The following is an 18,465-nucleotide window of genomic DNA, read 5'->3' as shown; positions in this document are numbered from 1 at the left end:
CAGAGCCCGACACTGGGCTCGATCCCACAACCCTGGAATCATGACCTGAGCTGAAATCAAGAGTCGGACGCTCAACCGAATGGGCCACCCAGGCAGCCCAACAAAAAATATTTCTTAAGGTCACTACGGTCCAGGCACAGGTCTAGGGGCTGAATAAGAGCAGGTAAACCCCTTTCCTCATTGTGTGTGTGTGTGTGTGTGTGTGTGTGTGTGTGTGTGTGTGTGTATATATTTATATGTGTGTGTGTGTGTGTGTATAATATATGTGTGTGTATATATATGTGTGTGTATAATATATACATTATATATTATATACATTATATATATATATACATAATATATATACATTATATAATGTATACATTATATATATAATATATATTATACACACACATATATATATTATATATATATAATATATATTATATTTAGGGAGAAGGAGAGTGACCCTGTAAAACAACAAAACGGGTGAATTCAGACGGTAGTAAATCCTAAGACAGAGATGAAACACAGCAATGGGACAGTGAGTGTTCGGAACACAGGCTAGTCTGTGAGGGCCTCTCTGAAGACGTACTGTTTATCTGAAGGCTAATTTGCATCTGGGGCAGACTGGGGAGAATGTTCCCAGCAGAGGGCGTAGCAAGTACAAGCCCAGGAGATGATGATGAGTGATTTGTGTGTAAAGAAGCTGAGAGGGCAGTATAGCAGTAGCTGGTGAGTGAGGAGAAGGGCAGTCTGAACTGTGGGCAGAGGCCAGTTCTCACAGAGTCCTGTTGGCCATGGCAAGGGGTGTGAATATTATTCTAAGTGCCATGAGGAGCCACTGGGGGGTTTTCAGCCTTGGAGTTAACATTTTAAGGGTAACTTTGGTCGCTCTATGGATTGAACCCATAAAGATTGAACTTACTCTGACCTGAAACTAACATGAACCAGAGCATGCTTCTTATTGCTCTGTTCATGTGGAGACCCAAAGGAATAGAATTAAGGGAGATCTAGGGAAGGGCGTGAAGAGACCGGGGGGTCCTGTGTAATTACAAAAACCATTGAGGGCACCGTTGTTTCCCCTGAGCGCAGTGTGCTGTCTGGCACAGAGGAGTTGCTCAGGATTCATGTGTCCAGTGAACAAATATCAGAGCAAGAAGGCATCTTAGGGCCATCTGGTCTACCCCTCCCCTATTAAGTGCTTAAATTTCCTCTGTTTCACAGCCTCTTCCCAAAATGAGGCCACCTAGGAGCTGGCTAGCTTCTCAAGGGGAGCTGAGCTGACCAGAGCCAGCTGGAGGAGGAAGGAGGGGTGACGCTGAGCTCAGACTCTATCCCCCAGGGCACTATAGTTCTTCTTCCAAAGGAAATGGCACAATCTGAGTTTATGGGCCTTTCCAGTCTCCAATGACCAACCCCTCATGGGAGGGTGTTCTGGTAAATAAACAATATGCACCGTCAGGTCATTAACCATAACACACATTTGTATGTCCCATGGACCCATATGCACCTGGACATTTATATATTCTCATACCCAGAGGGAAAGAATAAACTTTCCCTAGTCAACTAGCTTCACGCAGCTTTCATATTATGTTGGTGTCCCATAATTTCTTGAGGATGCACCGTCTTCACCTGTGCAGAATTCTGAGACCTCATTTGCTTATTCAGCATGAAGAGTCCCAGTAGTGAGCTGGCCCTGACTGTCAAAGTCAGAAGGTAGACGCTCAGGAATGGCAAAAATAGGAGCAGACTTAGGAAGGGGAGGTTGGCCGAGCCAGCTGTTATTTCATTAACTGTAATTGGATTCTCAAGGTATTTTATAATCACTTAAGTGCAAGGACCAGACGAAAGGCTTAAGGGCTGACAAAGAATGCAGGGCATGTCGTATTCACCACTGGGCAGCCACTCCGTGGTGATGAGAACAGCCCAGAAGGAATTCCAGACATCCTCCTAATCCCAGGGCTGACCAAGTCCGGCTGGGCAGGAAAGAATGTTTTGGCTCAAGAATGGAAGTGGTCAGAACACTAGGTTGAGCCCAGTTTTCTTTGGGGGATGGGGAGGCCTTGCCTTTGGACCAAAGCAGTGTTTGTCGTGATGAAGCCAGGAGGATGGTGGACCGTGTTTGTTTTTTTGGTTTTTGGGGTTTTTTTCCTTCAGCTCAGACGTGGAGGAAGACCAGGAGAAGGTTCATTTTGAATAGCACTGCACATACATTTGACTCGATTTGCAAATAATGCTATTTATCAGGGCTGGTGAAACACAAATCCCCCACCCTCACCACGGTGCAGAAAGAAAATGAAACTTTTAACAAACTGCCAGGCCTTTAGAAATAAAGACAAAGAAGAAGGGATAGAAAATGTACAAAAGGAAGAGAAAAAAATAGTTAAATAAAAGACCCTGTTTTCCACTGTCTAGCTTGGGCTCAGCCTCAACAGAGAAGTGCAGGTCGTCCTCGGAAGACCAGGCACACACAGAAATGTTTGTTACAGCTAAATGGAGATGATCATAATGAAGAGGGGCTTGCGTCTCTTGGTCTCTCTGTTGATCTCGCGCCCGCTGCACCCGAAATACAAACCAGTGCATGCTGACACTTTCCATCCATTTACTATTTTTCAAGTGGCTCCTGTAGGGCCAGGCCCTGGGGGAAGGGCTGGTTCAACAGCAAGTAGGACCGAGGTCCTGTCTCCTGGAGTCCAATGAAAGGAAAACAAGAAAACAGGCAACTTAATACAATGTGAGTGGAAGACAGGTCAGACCAGGGCACTGGGTGAGCAGCAAGAGGGTCTCTGGCCAAGACTCAGGGTTTCAGCGAGGCTTCCTCCAGCAATGCATGTAAAGCAGAGGAAGGAAGGAGGGGCATGCTGAGGGGACGTGCCCCTGCTCCTGCTCCCTAAGACTCGGCTTGTCCGGGGGGGGGGGGGGGGGGAACGCTGGGGGGTGGCGCAGGGAGCTGCCATTTAGAACGGATACTCCGTGCTGGCACTCTCAGCTTTGGTCCACACTTCCTGGCCCCGCTCCTGTTGGCCCGTCTCCCTGGTGCAGAGCCTGGTGAAAAGTTAATGGTAAGATAATGACCTCGGGATTCCCAGTGGCCCTTGGGAACTGAGAAGACATTTAGCTCCTGCAGCCAAGACCTTGGTGTACCTCTTGTGGACCCATTTATCCACCTGAGGTCATTGTTGCTGCTGGCTTTTTTTATGGCCTCTCCCTTTTCTGTCCCCCTGTACCCAGGTAGCACTTTGTGTAGCATTTTCAGAAATGCTTTCTTTTTTTTTTTTTTTTTTTTTTGTTTTTAATGTTTATTTTTGAGAGATAGAGTGCAAGCAGGTAGTAGGGGCAGAGAGAGAGGGAGACACAGAATCCAAAGCAGGCTCCAGGCTCTGAGCTGTCAGCACAGAGCCCAATGCAGGGCTCGAACTCACAAACTACCAGATCATGACCTGAGCTGAAGTTGGAGGCTCAGCCAACTGAGCCACCAAGTGCTCCAGAAGTGCTTTATTTCTAACCAGAGAATTGATGAGACCCACATGTCCTGGAATTGCATTTATCTTGGAGCCGTTTGAGTTTGGCTATTGCTGAGCACAGAAGCCGGTGCTCTAAAACCTCACCCCGCCAGACAGCTGAGATCAGCGTCACCTGGCACAATGTGGTGGAAATTCTTTGTTTTCACCTTTGCTGTCCCCGTGTTACTCCTTCCTTCTAGGCAGCCCTGAGAGACAACAGAGCATATTGTGGATTCTGCCCTCCTTCTACAAGTCTCATAAAACTTTTACTACTGTACTTCATCATCTGTAAAATGGGGCCATTTCACATGTGCTTGTAGAGATAAAGTACAATAATGAGCACAGGTTGCTGCCCTGCACGCAAGGAACATGTAATCAGCATGTGTATGTGGTGGGGGAGGGGGGCAGGTGGTCATTACTGTAATGTTACCTTTCACAATGGTCCTATTTTATCACTTTTACATATTAGCCGTTGTGCTGCTATTTAATGACGGGGAACCAAGATGGTCTTCTACCCATCTTGAAATAAGAGATGCATCTAGCACTTGTTGTATTCATTAGTATGTGCAGGTGGCGATTACCACATGGTCCAGGTTTAGAGTTCTGAGCTGTCAGTAGCTAGGGTAAAGATGGTGTAAGGGAATTTTGACATGATATGGGGTTAGGATCCAGCGTGTTCAGACGGGGTATTGGATTCCAAGTGTCTTCTGACTCCTGTTCCCTGTGAGAAGCTGGCATAACCATACTTACCTCCTAGTGTGGCTGCGAGGCTTAGGTGAGAAAATGTGTGCAAGAGTCCGGCTTCCCATGGGGCCTCATGCCCCAACGAGAGCCTGCAAAACCTTAACCTCCATCCCTTCCCTACATTGAAATGGATTTTTTTAAGACTTTATTTTTAAGTAGTCTCTCCACCCAGCGTGGGGCTCAAACGTGCCACCCCAAGATCAAGAGTCACATGCTCCACTGACTGAGCCAGCCAGGCGCCCCTGAAATGGATTTTAAATGGACAGTAAAGAGGAGATGGTCTTCTGCGGATAGCCCTTCAGGTGTGAAGGATGGATGTAGATGCATGTCCCTCCTTGTAGCCAACCACAGCTCTCTGCATTGGAAAACTTGGGGCCAGCAGCATCCTTTTGAGAAGCATTAAAGAGAAATCACATCCTAACCAATGGCATGACCGGGTGCCCCTGAGGTTCTGGCAGCAGGCAGCGCTCCAGGCAAGAGTAACCCATGTGAGGAACCACAGCACCTGCACAGCAAGTGCCTTCCGGCTGCGGGGCAGTAAATGTCCCTGAGGCTGCAGCCAATCTGGTCAGCCTGGGCCAGCACCACACATTAGTATAGCTCTGGTCATTTACCCGACACTGGAGCATATGGAGTTCATTCATGTGCACAAGAGCTGTGTGAGCAAGTGGTGAAGAAACTGAGGCTTAGCGTTTCCCATGAATTCTCAAAGACCACGGGGGCCTGTTCTCCTCTGTATGTATGCTTACGTGACAACAGATAGCCATACTGTAGCGGCCAACTAGACCCATTTTCTGACTAAAAGGTATGTTTCTCAGTTCAAATTTGTGTCTTGGGCCAATTTCATGTTATTACGTGTTATGGGCTTTGGGTTTTCTCAAAAGTCATTGAAATTTTACGTGTTGAATCTGTGAAGTCCAAGAAAGGTTCTAAGGCAACATGGTGAATAAAAACAGAGCACCATCTTGGACCGAATTGCTCACGTGACATGATGCAGGGCTTTGAATAGAGGAGAAAGGGTCCTCTTAGTGGTAGCCACTTGTTACCAGTGCTTGACTAGATGAACTGCTTAGGGATTCGCTCCATAAGAAATGTTTCAGGGGCGCCTGGCCGGCTCAGTCAGTGGAGAGCGTGACTCGTGATCTTGGGGTGGTGAGTTTGAGCCCCATGTTGGGTGCAGAGATTACTAAAAAAGAAAGAAAGAAATGTACTTTCAGACCTTGCATTTGTGTGAGCTGACCAAAGAGGCAGCATGGTGTGGTGGAAGGCAGAGGCTCTTTGGTATCAGAAAGCGTGGAATTGGAGCCCTTTATGGCTCCATAGTTGTGACCTGCATTGTTGGCAAGGTTATCAGACTGTCTGCACTAAGCACTGGCCTGTGAAGTTGTGTTCTATCAAGTTGTAAGAATGCCATTGGGAGCATGTCCTTCTTCTGCTTGAGCCCTTCAGTGACTCAGTCCACCACACAGGATTATGTCTGAGCTCCAGGAGATACCACACATTGTCCTCCCAGTGGGACCCTGCCCTACTGGTAGTTTCACTCCCCTCCTCCCTCCCCCACTGCCTCGCCCTCCCCGAACTTTGGTGGGTTCTCTCATCTTGGTGTTTGTTCCCGCTGTCTGTTTCTACCCCCAGAAATGCCGATTGCCTCCTCTCAGCCTTACCAGGCTGATTCTTGCTCTTCCATTAATAATTAGCTCCGTCTCCCTTCCTCCTGGAGGCATCCCTGCTTCTCAGTCTCCCCACAAAGCCAAGTTGTCGCTGTTGTTTCTCTGCATAATCTCCACCTCAAGCCTCCATCCTACCGATAAATAATAATCATTGATCATCATATTCCCTCACTGAATAACAATCAGTTGATAACACATCTGCCTTTTCCCTGGACCGTTGGTTCTTTGAGGAGTGCGTGACACATGGTAGGCATTCAGCTAATTAACGTTGTTTGAGTGAGTGAAAGAAAGCACAGGGGAGGTGCTAAGGACCTTGTTTTATTTCCCTCATCCAATGTACTTAATGGAACTACAGTGGCCATACATTGGTTTTGTTTTCTTTCTTTTTCTCCTAAAGGATACAGTTCAAACCTGGGTGTAAGCAAAGAAGATTAAGTACTTATGAGGATGGGGACTGGAGGGAACAGATAGCGTAGATGTTCACTTTATAAATAAATACTTGAGACAAACTGTAGCAACATCACGGGGAGACTGGAATTGCGTGACTACAGAGATGAGAGGCTGGATCGCTTGGCTTCTTCCCTACCCTCTTTGATTCTTTGATTAGCAAAAAGCAGGCTCACATGGCAACTCTGTGTGCTACAGAGGGGTTGAGGGAAGCACGGGACGGCCGGTGGGCACGCTGCACCGGCAGCATCCGTGTCTGTGTAGCTTTTGAAAATAAGGCAAAATCCTTTCAATTAGAAGCTGCTGTTCTGTTGTGATTCCCAGCTTCTGTTTGCATTTTATTTTAAAGGGTCTGTTCCACATTTGTCTCTGGCTCTGTCTTGGGGAATCTGTTCTTTCTTTTCTTTTTTCATTGTTCTTTTTTTTTTTTTTTTTAATGGTTTTATTCCTCTCGTCCCGATGTAATTTACCACAACAGCTTACAGTTTGCCTAGTGCATTGCAGTTTATAGGGCACGGACTCGATCTCATTTGATCTTAACTGCTTTGAAGCATGGAGAACTTCTTTTACACAGGGCCATACAGGAAGTGGCAGATCCAGAACCCAGGTTCCTCAAGCCAGGTCCTCTAACTTTTCAGGTCGGCTTTGTTTTCCATTATATTCTGTTGCCTTCCTTCAGCTGTAATGATAATAGCTACCATTTATGGATGGGTTAGGATATGCCCGTGCTTCAGTTAAATTGTACCAGCTAAGCCTCACAGTAGAAGTATCTCCATTTGCCCACCAGGAAACCTGAGATTTCGACAAATAACTTTCCCAAGATCACCCAGCTTGTAAATAGCAAAGGGGAACCCAGGTTTGGCTGTGTCTGAAGCTGCTTAACCCACAAAGCTTTGTGTTCCTGACCTCTTAACTCAAATTTTCTGTGAGCTCTTCGCACAAAATTTAGGATGCGTCCTAATTGCCTGGAGGGCTTGTGGCAACAGGATTCTGGGCCCTTCCTCTGGAGTTTCTACACCAGTGGGCTTTGGTGGGCTGGGCATTCCCATTTCCACAAAGTTCCCAGGGGGTGTGGATGATGTTCCTGTGGGGGAAGGCACTTGGGGAACCCTGCACTTGCCACGCTGATCCCCCCTTCCTCGGGTACACTGAATTGCCGCCAGCTACGATGTGTTTCATATGGGGGGGAAGGACTTCAATTTTGCATTGTTACAGGGCCCATTTTAAATGGGGTGTATCCCATCCATTATTCGGCACAACTTTAAGGCGAAAATTATTAAGCCATAGAGTGGTTCCTGGTTTCTAGGTTAAATTCAGGCCGTGTCACTTTATTGCGTTTTTCTTTGCAGCCATTTATAAAAACTGCTCTAACTTCTGTATCACCACCTACACAATGGGGAACTTAATGCCCATCTGAAGAGGGTAACAAAACCATTTATTGACTTGAAGTGGAAAGGTGTCTGAGATTAGTTGCCTGCCCTATCTACTTACCTTTTTGCTTAGGATATCATGTGTTAATTACCTCTCATTTTGAAGATGTTTATGATTCTGATGTGATTTACACTTCTAAACTTAATAGGGGAGAATTCATCCCTCTGAGAAGCCCGTCCCCCTCACTTGACCTGTCCTCTCTCTGCCTGTCCTTCTCCCCCATCTCTAACCTTTGGTAACTACTAATCTGTTATGTATCCCTAAAATTATGTTACTTCACGAATGCTATATAAATAAATAAGGCAGTATTCACCTTTTTGAGACTGGCTTTTTCACTTAGCATAATTTCCTTGAGGATGTTGTGTGTATCGATAGTTCATTTCGTTTTATTGCTGAGAAGTATTCTAGGCTGTAGATGTACCACAGTTTGTTGAATTATTCACCCATTGAAGGACATTTGGATAGTTTCCCGTTTGGGGCTATTAAGGATAAAACTGCTGTGAACATTCATGGACAAGTTTCTGCGTGAAAATAAGTTTTCATTTTCTCTGGGCTAAATGCCCAAGAGTGCAATTGTTGGGTCATATGCTAATCCCACTTTTAGTTTTAAAAGAAACTGCCCAACTTTTTTCCAACGTGACTGCACCATTTTACATTCCCAGCAGGAATATGCGAGGGTTCCAATTTCTCCTCAGCCTCATGAGCACCTGTTCTCACCTGTCCTTTTGATGATAGCCATCCTCGTGGGTGATTGGCATTTCTTTAACGGTTAATGGTGTTGAGGATCTTTGTGCTTATTGGCATTTTGTATATTTTCTTTGGAACAATATCTAGTCAATTCGTGGCTTGTTTTAAGATTGGATTATTTGTCTTTTGATTGTTGAATGTCAGAATTCTTTACATATTCTGGATAACAGTCTCTTACCAGATCAATGATTTTCAGGTATTTTCTTTTTGCTGTGGGTTGTCTTTTCACTTTCTTGATGGCAACTTGTGGGAGAAGGAGCCCAGCCTTCTTGACTGAACTTGCCTGAGATGGAGCTTCTATGAGGCAGAACTGGGAGGGGTTGGTAATGGAGCAGACCATGGTTCAAACGCCACAGACACTCAGTGTTCTTGCCAAGATTCTGTAGCTTCTCCCGAACAAATGTTTTTCCATTTGTCATTAGACCTTTGGGACAATTTCCAGAAAATTTAAATGAATGAGGTTTTTGGTTTTGGGGTTTTTTTTTTTAATAATTTTTACCAGTTAAATTGTTGTTTTGTTAGGGAGAGTGTCCAGAGTTCCTTAGTGTCTCCCTTTGCAAGGCCAGCCTTCTCGAGTGTACTTTATAATGCAGATTTCCAGGTAATTTTACACCTGGAGTTCTGATCAGTCTCTCCTAATTATCAGATGATTCCTTGATGATTCCTTGATAAGCCTAGTGACTGGAGAAGGGTCTTCTCTGCACAACATCTGCAGGACTAGAACGGGGCCTGGGACATAGTGTTTTTTGAGACAGTGACTAAAAAATTGAATGAGTTCAAGCATCGAGAAGGAGGTAGATGTGGGTGTGTGAGAACACCAAAATGGAGAGATGGGTCCCAGAAAGGCTGAGTGGGAGGGCACCAAACACAAGTGCGGCCCGCCTGGGAAAACTGCCCCCCCTTTCAGGGTATCATTACTCCCTCAGTTAGAACACACTTATCCATTCATAGGTTCCCTCTCACTAGAGCCCAAAAGAGAGGCTGGCTGACGGACAGAGCATGGTTAGAAGTCTGAAAATCATTGTTCTAAGTTTTGTGTGCACATGTTCTGTATATGTCTTTATGTGTTAAACATACATTGTATACACATGAGCAGATATTTATACATATATATATATGCATATATGTATATATATATATATATATATATATATATGCACACATACATTTATACAAGGGTTTTGGAAACCTTTGGAGCAGTGGGATATTCTGAAAGGACATTCTTCTCTCTTTTTTTTTTTTTTTTAGGTTTGTTTCTTTATTTTGAGAGAGAGAGTGTGTGTGACCATGAGCAGGGGGAGGGGCAGAGAGAGAGAGAATTCCAAGCAGACTTCACACTCAGTGCAGAGCCCTACACTGTCTCCATCCCATGAACTGTGAGATCATGACTTGAGCTGAAATCAAGAGTCGGATGCTTATCAACTGACAGAGCCACCCATGCACCCCAGAACATTCTTCTTCCTCACCTAAAAATAACATAAAGAATAATGGAGTGTTCAGACAATCTCTAGTCATTTTGCTGATGAGGAAAGTAAGGCCCAGAGTGCTCATGTGTTTTATTCCTAGTGCTCATGTGTTTTATTCCTAATGTCACAGCTACTTAGTGGCAAGGATGTTCATCCCACATCTCCCTTTACCTGCTGTATGAATGAACACAAGCTTCAATCATGTAAGCTTTATCCCCTACATCAGCAAATACTCCTGTGCCACCACTTAAAAACCAACACCCTAGAATAACTGTCAGGTGAATTTTTTGCTGTAAGTTTTCTGCCTTCTCTCTACCTCTACTCCTTCCCCAAAGTAAATTCTGCAACTGGCAACTTTGAAACTTGTTACAATCCAGAACATTAATAGGGTTCTACATTTTTAGCAGCCTAATGATGAGGGTGTAGGACCTTCTGTGCTAATCCCTCAGGGGTTTCTATTCTGGGCACTTACTGAACTTTGCTGTAGTCTGAAGTATATTTGACCTTTTTATATTAAAACAATTTGAGTTTAAACTTTATAAGTATATGTGTGTGTGCACATATTTCCCTCTTCATCGGTTAAGGGAGAGAGCCAGACATTTTTTAACAGTTGAATTTGAAGATACTTATCAATTACTTCCCGTGTTTGGTGAGCAAAGGAGAAGGCATTACCATCATAATTTAATATTTCTTATTTAGCCAAATTTGAGCCCTCTTAAAAATCTTTTCTACTTTCAAGTCTATTTTGCAGTTTAATTAATGCAGCAAGGGTTTTTATTTTACTCTCAATGGAGATAATCTTAATCCATTCATGGTGACCTTTTCTTGTGCAAATTAGTTGTACAAGCTTGTTTAAGCAAATGGTCCTTTGCATGATGTCTCTTCTTAATGACGGGTTTATAATTGAAAATTGGCTTACTCCCATATGCCTAGTTTGTATGAGAATATAAAAATAGATGTGGACTTTAAAAATATAAATGTATATATCAGTATCCCAAAACGAGGAGGGAAGAATCCGATGCCTTCAGGCTATGATTAAATTAGACTATTAGAGTCACAAAATGCTGGTGACATATGCTACTGTCAAAGTCACACCTGTCTGCCGAGCATTGCAAGCTCTTGAAAAATGAGAGTGATTTCATCTTAGCTCTGAGAATCTAGGCTTGCACAGGGCACGAGCCATTTCTGCTTTCCCAAGTTTGCTTAAACTCATAATGAACCTGAAACTGCATGTTTAGGAATGTGTTTGCAGAAGCCACTTTTAAGGGGATATCCCTAAACAAAATGAAATGCCTGTCGCCTTTCCTGCACTTCCCCAGCCTAAAGAGACAGCCGGCGCTCATGTTATATTTTGCCTTTTTTCAAGCGCAAGAACCGTGTTGTACCGTCAAGTGGTATCTGAGTAAAAGAAACAATCCTCTCTTCTGCACCCTGGTTTTCCGCACCCCACGCTATGCTTTTTTTTTCTCCTGTTATTCTTATTTTCACATTTCTTAGGCCAGCTCCTTCTGTCTCTCTTGTGTTTCCCCTGTAAGTTATGTTATCCGTTCTTATATATGAGTATTTGTCTGGCGTCGCTGCATATTCTTGGTTAAACGTAGAAACTCCAGCTTGAAGGAGAAAGTAAATGTTCTGTGCTTGTAATGGAGGTTTCCTGGGTAGGTTTTAACAGCATGGTTTTGTGGGGTGGGGAACAAGGACTGTCTTAGTTTTGCTGAATGACATGGCATTAAACAAGAACTACTCGTTGTGATCTTTTGCTTTTAAGCTCATGGGGACAAGACATTTCATCAAGACACAAAAAATCTGATTTTTGGAAGCAAACCATGGGCAAGCCAAATTGTTACTGGGAACATCAGACTTGCCTTTCATGTACTGCTTGCAAAACACCCTAACTACTTTGCCCCTCGTGAAAGTTCACATTTGTTGTTCATGCAACACCCCCCACTCCCCAAAGGGAAAGTGAGAACTGCCTGCCCAGCGTGTCTCCTGAGCTGCTCTGGGTAATTCCATGTTAGGTATACACCCGCAGATGGTCACCGTCCCCTCCCCTCACCCTGCCACTCCTCACGGGTCTTCGTCTGCTGATTGTTCCTGATTGTTCCTCCTCTCCTTCTAGGTATGATTATCGGGAAATGCTGCACAATGCCACTTTCTGTCTGGTTCCTCGTGGTCGCAGGCTTGGGTCCTTCAGGTTCCTGGAGGCTCTGCAGGTAAGAGACCCTAAGACCTCCCCAGAATAGGGCTGAGGACTGAAGTCAGGGTGGATTTAACCTTAACCTTTCTGCGGGGATCTAAGCAGAATGCATAGTTTGCCTTGAACACCTGGAATCTGTTTCCCCAAGAAAGTCTGTGACATTTTTTATAAGAGATGGGGCGGAAAGAGGATTCACTAATTGTCTTTGGACCTGAGAAGATTAAACGGTTCACCACCAGGGAGGAGGTGTTCTTCAGAGACATGTTTGCCGACAGAGGGTGGATCTGACTGCCCAACAGCAGCCTTGCAGACACTATTCTGCTCCTGGAAGCCGGTCTCAAGAGCCCTGGCTTAAGAAAATGGCTTATTGGGGACACCTGGGTGGCTCAGTTGGTTAAGCATCTGACTTCGGCTCAGGTCATGATCTCACAGTTTGTGAGATCAAGCCCCACATCGGGCTCTCTGCTGTCAGTGCAGAGCCTGCTTCAGATCCTCTGTCTCCCTCTCTCTGCCCCTCCCCCCACTCAAAAGTAAACATTAAAAAGAAAAGAAAAGAAAAAGAAAGAAAATGGCTTATTGGTGGTGCTTCCAAAAAATAAATTGTCTTGGGGCACCTGGGTGGCTCAATCAGTTGAGTGTCCAACTTCGGCTCAGGTTATGATCTCATAGTTCATGGGTTCGAGCCCCATGTCAGGCTCTCTGCTGACAGCTCAGAGCCTGGAGCCTGCTTTGGATTCTGTGTCTCCTTCTCTCTTCTCTCTCTGCCCCTCCCCCACTCATACTCGATCTCTGTCTCTTGAAAATAAATGTTTAAAAAAAAATTTTTAATTAAAAAAAAAAAGCAAATTGTCTTTTCTGCTCATCCTCCTCAGTCATCTCTTGGTGCCTCTAAATTCCAAGAGTGATGCACAATGGGTCACGCTATTCACTTGGCCCAGCTATTCTGAGGCTCTGCAGCTCCAGGGCCTGTGTGAGGTTCTGCTCATTAACCTCACTCTGCAGAAATGCCTCACCAGATGAGACACTCGTCCGACATTAACCACCTGAGAGTTGCAACCAGCCCTCCTGGATCTCGAGAAAGCATGCTCCCAGCTGAGATTCTCCTCCTCCACTCCTTACCTCTTGGCCTCTCTGTTCTTCCCCCTCTATGTTCTGCACCTTGCCAGAGTCTATGCTTTTTGCACAGTACTCCGTAACATACACCATTCTGTCATGTCCTTCAACAGAAGAGCTTCCTTTTCTTTAAGGTCCTTTCCAGTGCGCTCTGTGTTCCGTGAAGCATACGGTCACTAATGTTCTGGTAGCCTCATTCAGATGTGGCACGAAGCAAATTGTTCTCTGCTTTGGAACCAGACCCGTGTCCTTAGCCTGGCGTTTCTTGGCTGTCAGATCACTGTGCAGACAGTACATTGTTACGACAGTAGTTTGGATCCCTCCACAGTGACACGGAACAAGGTTCTGGCTCAGATGTTTGCACAGCAAGGGAAAGGTGAACACCCTGTAATAGTTAAGTCCACAAAAAGCTTCATTAGGAATGCCAAGCCCCATTTTGCTCTTTGTTGCACCTGACAGTGGGATAAGCCACTTCACAAGCAGACTTGTGGCAGTTACATTGACAAAACTGTTTATATTCAAGGTTGGTTTTATGCTAGGATATTGTTGGTGCACGATTTTGTTACATCAATAAAACTTCTCAAACAAGGCCAGCCGTCTCCATGGAGGTAAGGTCAGCCAAACCATGTACTAGAATAGAAATGGGGTTTTAGCATTTGAGGGCAAGACTTGCAAACATTAAAATCTTGGCTGGATATGTACAGCCTTCACATGACTTGATAACTCATATAAGCTTACTTTTCCTTTTTGGTTTTTTAACTTTCTTTATTTTGAGAGAGAGAGAGAGAGAGAGCATGAGCAGGTGAGGGGCAGAGAGAGAGCAAGAGAGACAGAGACAGCATCCCTAGCAGGTTCTGCACCCGCAGCACAGAGCCTGACATGGGGCTCAAACTCACAAACTGTGAGATCATGACCTGAGCCAAAATCAAGAGTCAGAAGTTTAACCAGCTAAGCCACCCAGGCACCCCCGTAAGTTTACTTTTCTTCTGGACTAAGCAGTCCAGGATCCATGCAATGATCCAAGCAAGAAATGCCAGTAATTGAATTTGCACTGATGTCACCTCTGATTGGAATGTCCCCCTGCTGCTTCCTTCACACTCATGAATGCCCCCTTGCTCACCCAGGCTGCCTGTGTCCCTGTGATGCTCAGCAATGGATGGGAGTTGCCATTCTCTGAAGTGATTAATTGGAACCAAGCTGCCGTCATAGGCGATGAGAGATTGTTATTACAGGTAAGGAAGGGGCTCCAGCCTTCAGCAGATGAGTGTATTATTGCTGCCGCCGTCCAAACTTTCAAAGAAGATGAATCCAAAAGGTCAGCTCTATAAAAGAAATTTTATCAGGAGAAAATTGCCTGTGTCGTGGCGAATATGAAGTCATTTAATATGACATTGTTCACTTTCCAACACAAAATCCGCCCAGGTCTAGGGAATATATTTGGAAAAGGAGAAGTGGCAGGTGAAGGGCATGAACTTGAAAGGAAGAAGGGGTGTACATCCATCCTCTTCCCTATCCAGGAGTTTTAGAAATGATACAAGAGAGCTTTTGTACCATCCTGCCACTCCATATTCCTTTCCCTTGTTTCTGTAATTGCCTTCAGATTAATTTTCAGAAAGAGGGAGGTCTCTAGGGTTGATTCGTATAATTAGTGTTATCATTGCTCAAATGATCTGGTCTGGGAGCCTGAGCAGTGTTAATCTTTAACATGTATATTTAAAAGAGCGGCCTCTGATAAAATTGGTTTTTTAAATGTATTTTTTTGCCATTTGGATCTCTATTTTATTATTTTATTTTATTTTATTTTACTTTATTTTATTTTATTTTACTGTAGCAAGAACACTTAAGATGAGATTTATCCTCTTATTTTTAAATGCACGATACATTATTGCTGACTGTGGGGAAATGTACTACATATTTCTTGAGCTTATTCATCTCGCTTAACTGAAACTTTATGCCCACTGATTAGTAACTCCCCATTTCTTCCTCACCCCCAACCCTGGCAACTAGCATTCTGCTCTTTAGTTCTATGAATTTGGCTGTTTTAGAGACTTCAGGTAAGTAGAATCATACAGCATTTGTCTTTTCTGTGACTGGTTTACGTCCCTTGGCCTAATATCCTCCAGGTTCATCCATGTTCTCCTGTATTGCAGAAATCAGACTTAATATTATTAAAATGGCCATCTTACCTAAATTGATCTACAGATTCAATGCAGTCCCTATCAAAATCCCAATGGCATTTTTTACAGAAGTAGAAAACTAATTTTAAAATTCATATGGAACCACAAAAGACCTCAAATAACCAAATCAGTCTTGAGAAAGGACAAAGCTGGAAGCATCATAATTCCTGATTTCAGAATACATTACAAAGCTACAGTGATCAAAATGATACTGTACTGGCATATAGAGAGAGATACAGACCGAATGCACAAAATAGAATGCCTAGAAATAAATCCACTCATATATGGTCAACCAGTCTTCTACAAGGATACCTAATAAAAGTTTGAACTTCTCAGGAGCTGCCTGGGGAGAGGAATATGATACAGAGAAATCCAAGGGCAGTAATTGTCAGTCACTGAGGATTTCTAAAGCCCTTTCATGTAATAATATTGTAGGTTCCACATAATTTGTCATACTCCTTTCTCTAAAATTATAGAATATTTTAATGTTTTCCTTTGATGGCAGTATATACTCTATCTTAAACTACCACAATATGGTAGAATGTTTTTTTTAATGTCCTAGCTTTAAAAAAAAATTATTGGGAAAATTGAGTTTCTGGGGCGCCTGGGTGGCTCAGTCAGTTAAGCGTCTGACTCTTGATTTCTGCTCAGGTCATGATCTCATGGTTTGTGGGTTCGAGCCCCACATCAGGGATGTGCTTGGGATTCTGTCTCCCTCTCTCTCTGCCCCTCCCCCTCTTGCTCTCTATTTCTCTCTCAAAATAAAGAAACATTAAAAAACAAAAAAAGAAAATTGAGTTTCTAACTCTCTTGTTGCTTCTGCTTGTGCTGCTGGCCAGTCTGCTAGCTGGCTGGTGAAGTAACACAGTAGTCTTCCCAAAGCAACGGGTGATGTACCTGTAATCAAGAGCGCTATGGATTAGGCAAGCCAAGCTGAACACAGCTCCCAAAACATGGCTTCTCTCTGGTACTCAGGTAGATCACTCTATGGCCCTTGGGACCTCCAACACAAAAGAAGAATATGTCACCTAGCAAAATCCTCCCCAGGCAGAATGGCATATGCTGAAAACACTGACTCATGAAAGGCCAGACAAAACTGATCTGTGTGGGTCCTTTCCACATTGCCTCTTTCCTCCTTTTTATGATTTTTTTTTTAAATAATACATGATCATTACAGGAAGTTTGGGAACTAAAAAGAATAAAAAACATCAGCCCTAATATCTCCCGTTGTTTACCAATGCTCCTGTGAATTTGATGTGAATAACTTGGGAGTTTGTCTTGGACAGGAGGGCATTCTGGGATACTTGAATGCGGTTGTCCAGCTTCTAATGTTTCACCAAAGATGATATGTATTTCACCTTCCGCAGCAGTTTTTTGCTTGACTCTGAAGATTTTGTTTTCGATCCTGCACCCACCCAAACTTGCTCTCGTTTTCCCATCTCGTACGCAGTCTGTCTTTGCACAGCTGCCTCCATATTGAACAGCGACTGCACCGTCGTTGACAATGGTTGTAAAGGTCTGGCACCGAGCCCAAATGTCTGCTCTGGGAAATGTTGTTGTTATGTTACGATTTTTCGTTTCTTGTTTTAGAACAGCTCGGATGTTTTTATTTGAATATATTCTTGTCATTATGTCACCAGGAGAGCTGAATGTTGCTTTCCTATATCTATTTTGGTAGATTCCATTAGTTTTGTTGCCATACATGACCTTTTATTAAGACTTCAATGAGTTCTGCCACACTGAACAATCCAGCCAAATTGGAATTAATTTATCACTCTCGCATATACCTGTCTCTCAGGACAAGCAGATTAATAACCAATAGCCAAATGCCATTAAAACTTGGAACTCTTGTCTTTTCAGTCACTTGGAATTCTCTTCCAGAGCACTTTGCAAAGGGCTGTCACTTATATTATACGTACAAACAGGTAGCATGTATTTTATTTGATGTCCCAACATCAAGTTGTGGCTTCTATAAAAGAGGGGAATGTACTGGTAGGTTAATATATGATATTCCCTCTCTTCTTTCATAACTTCAGCCCACTTAGTTTTCTGGAGACTACACAGTGGCAGTAGCTTTTGGCATTTTCTAATGGACTGGTTTCCTGTGATCATGACAAAACAGTGAAGTCTACCTATAGGACTCTTAGAAAATACCATTGGCATTTAGAAGAGAACCTGATCATGAAATTGGTCATGGTAGCTTTTTCCTAGTCTTTTTTGGCAATCTTGGTAATTTTCTCAGTAAATAAAAATAGTCTTTGACGTAGCAAGGATCCACAATATGGATGATTTTTCTACCTTCTCCAAGGGTATTTTACTTCCATTTGACCTTGAGCTCTGATTCTGGGCTAATGTTTGCCTGCCATTGCTTTTCCTTTACCTGTTGCCTCCATGCTTCTTCAGTGGTGGGCATCCAGATACACACTTTGGGGCACAGATTTGGTATCTGCTTTAGGATATTGCCAAAGCAAGTGAGCTTGTCCTTGTGTTCTTATTGTGAGGCGGTTTCATTGCTCCTTCGAAGAATAGTCTTAAGACAAAAAAATGCGCTACCACCTCCTTCTCCCCTAGTGGAAATTCAGATACAGGCTTGATCACAACGCCGTGAGTAACTTTCTTATTAAAGCAGCTAACAGAGCATCCCTACTTCAGCCCAGGCCCCCACAGCTGTCTGATTAGTTACACATTAGCAAAGCAAGCATGCAGAAAGAGGTGAGCACAAGAGAGCAGTTGCTAATCACAAGGACTCTCCTCTAAGAGTATAGACTCCATAAATGAAATAGACCTTGAACTATAGGTGAAGATAGGGAGCAAGCCCAGCAAACTCACCAAAAACCCAGGAAGTACATGTCAGACAGAGCTCCAGATCCAAGCAAGTTCACATGCAGACATTAGGCAGCAATTGATCCAACTTTGACCCTTATGTAAATAATAATAATAATAATAATAATAATAATAATAATAGTGGTAGTAATAATTTGCTATGTT

General features: G+C 43.7%; 1 protein-coding gene across 1 annotated transcript in view; it reads left to right on the top strand.

The window, feature by feature from the left end:
* Positions 1-18,465, top strand: part of EXT1 (exostosin glycosyltransferase 1) — a 285,489-nt gene that overhangs the window by 237,737 nt on the left and 29,287 nt on the right. The window contains exons 2-3 of the mRNA XM_060611192.2: positions 12,110-12,203; positions 14,425-14,532. Of these exons, the coding sequence (XP_060467175.1) occupies positions 12,110-12,203; positions 14,425-14,532 (202 nt within the window). The remainder of the gene's footprint in view (positions 1-12,109; positions 12,204-14,424; positions 14,533-18,465) is intronic.

The sequence above is a fragment of the Panthera onca genome, chromosome F2, assembly GCF_046562875.1.
Source record: "Panthera onca isolate mPanOnc1 chromosome F2, mPanOnc1 haplotype 2, whole genome shotgun sequence".
NCBI lineage: Eukaryota > Metazoa > Chordata > Mammalia > Carnivora > Felidae > Panthera > Panthera onca.
Note: the sequence above shows the minus strand (reverse complement) of the source record. Positions and strands in the feature narration are given on the sequence as shown.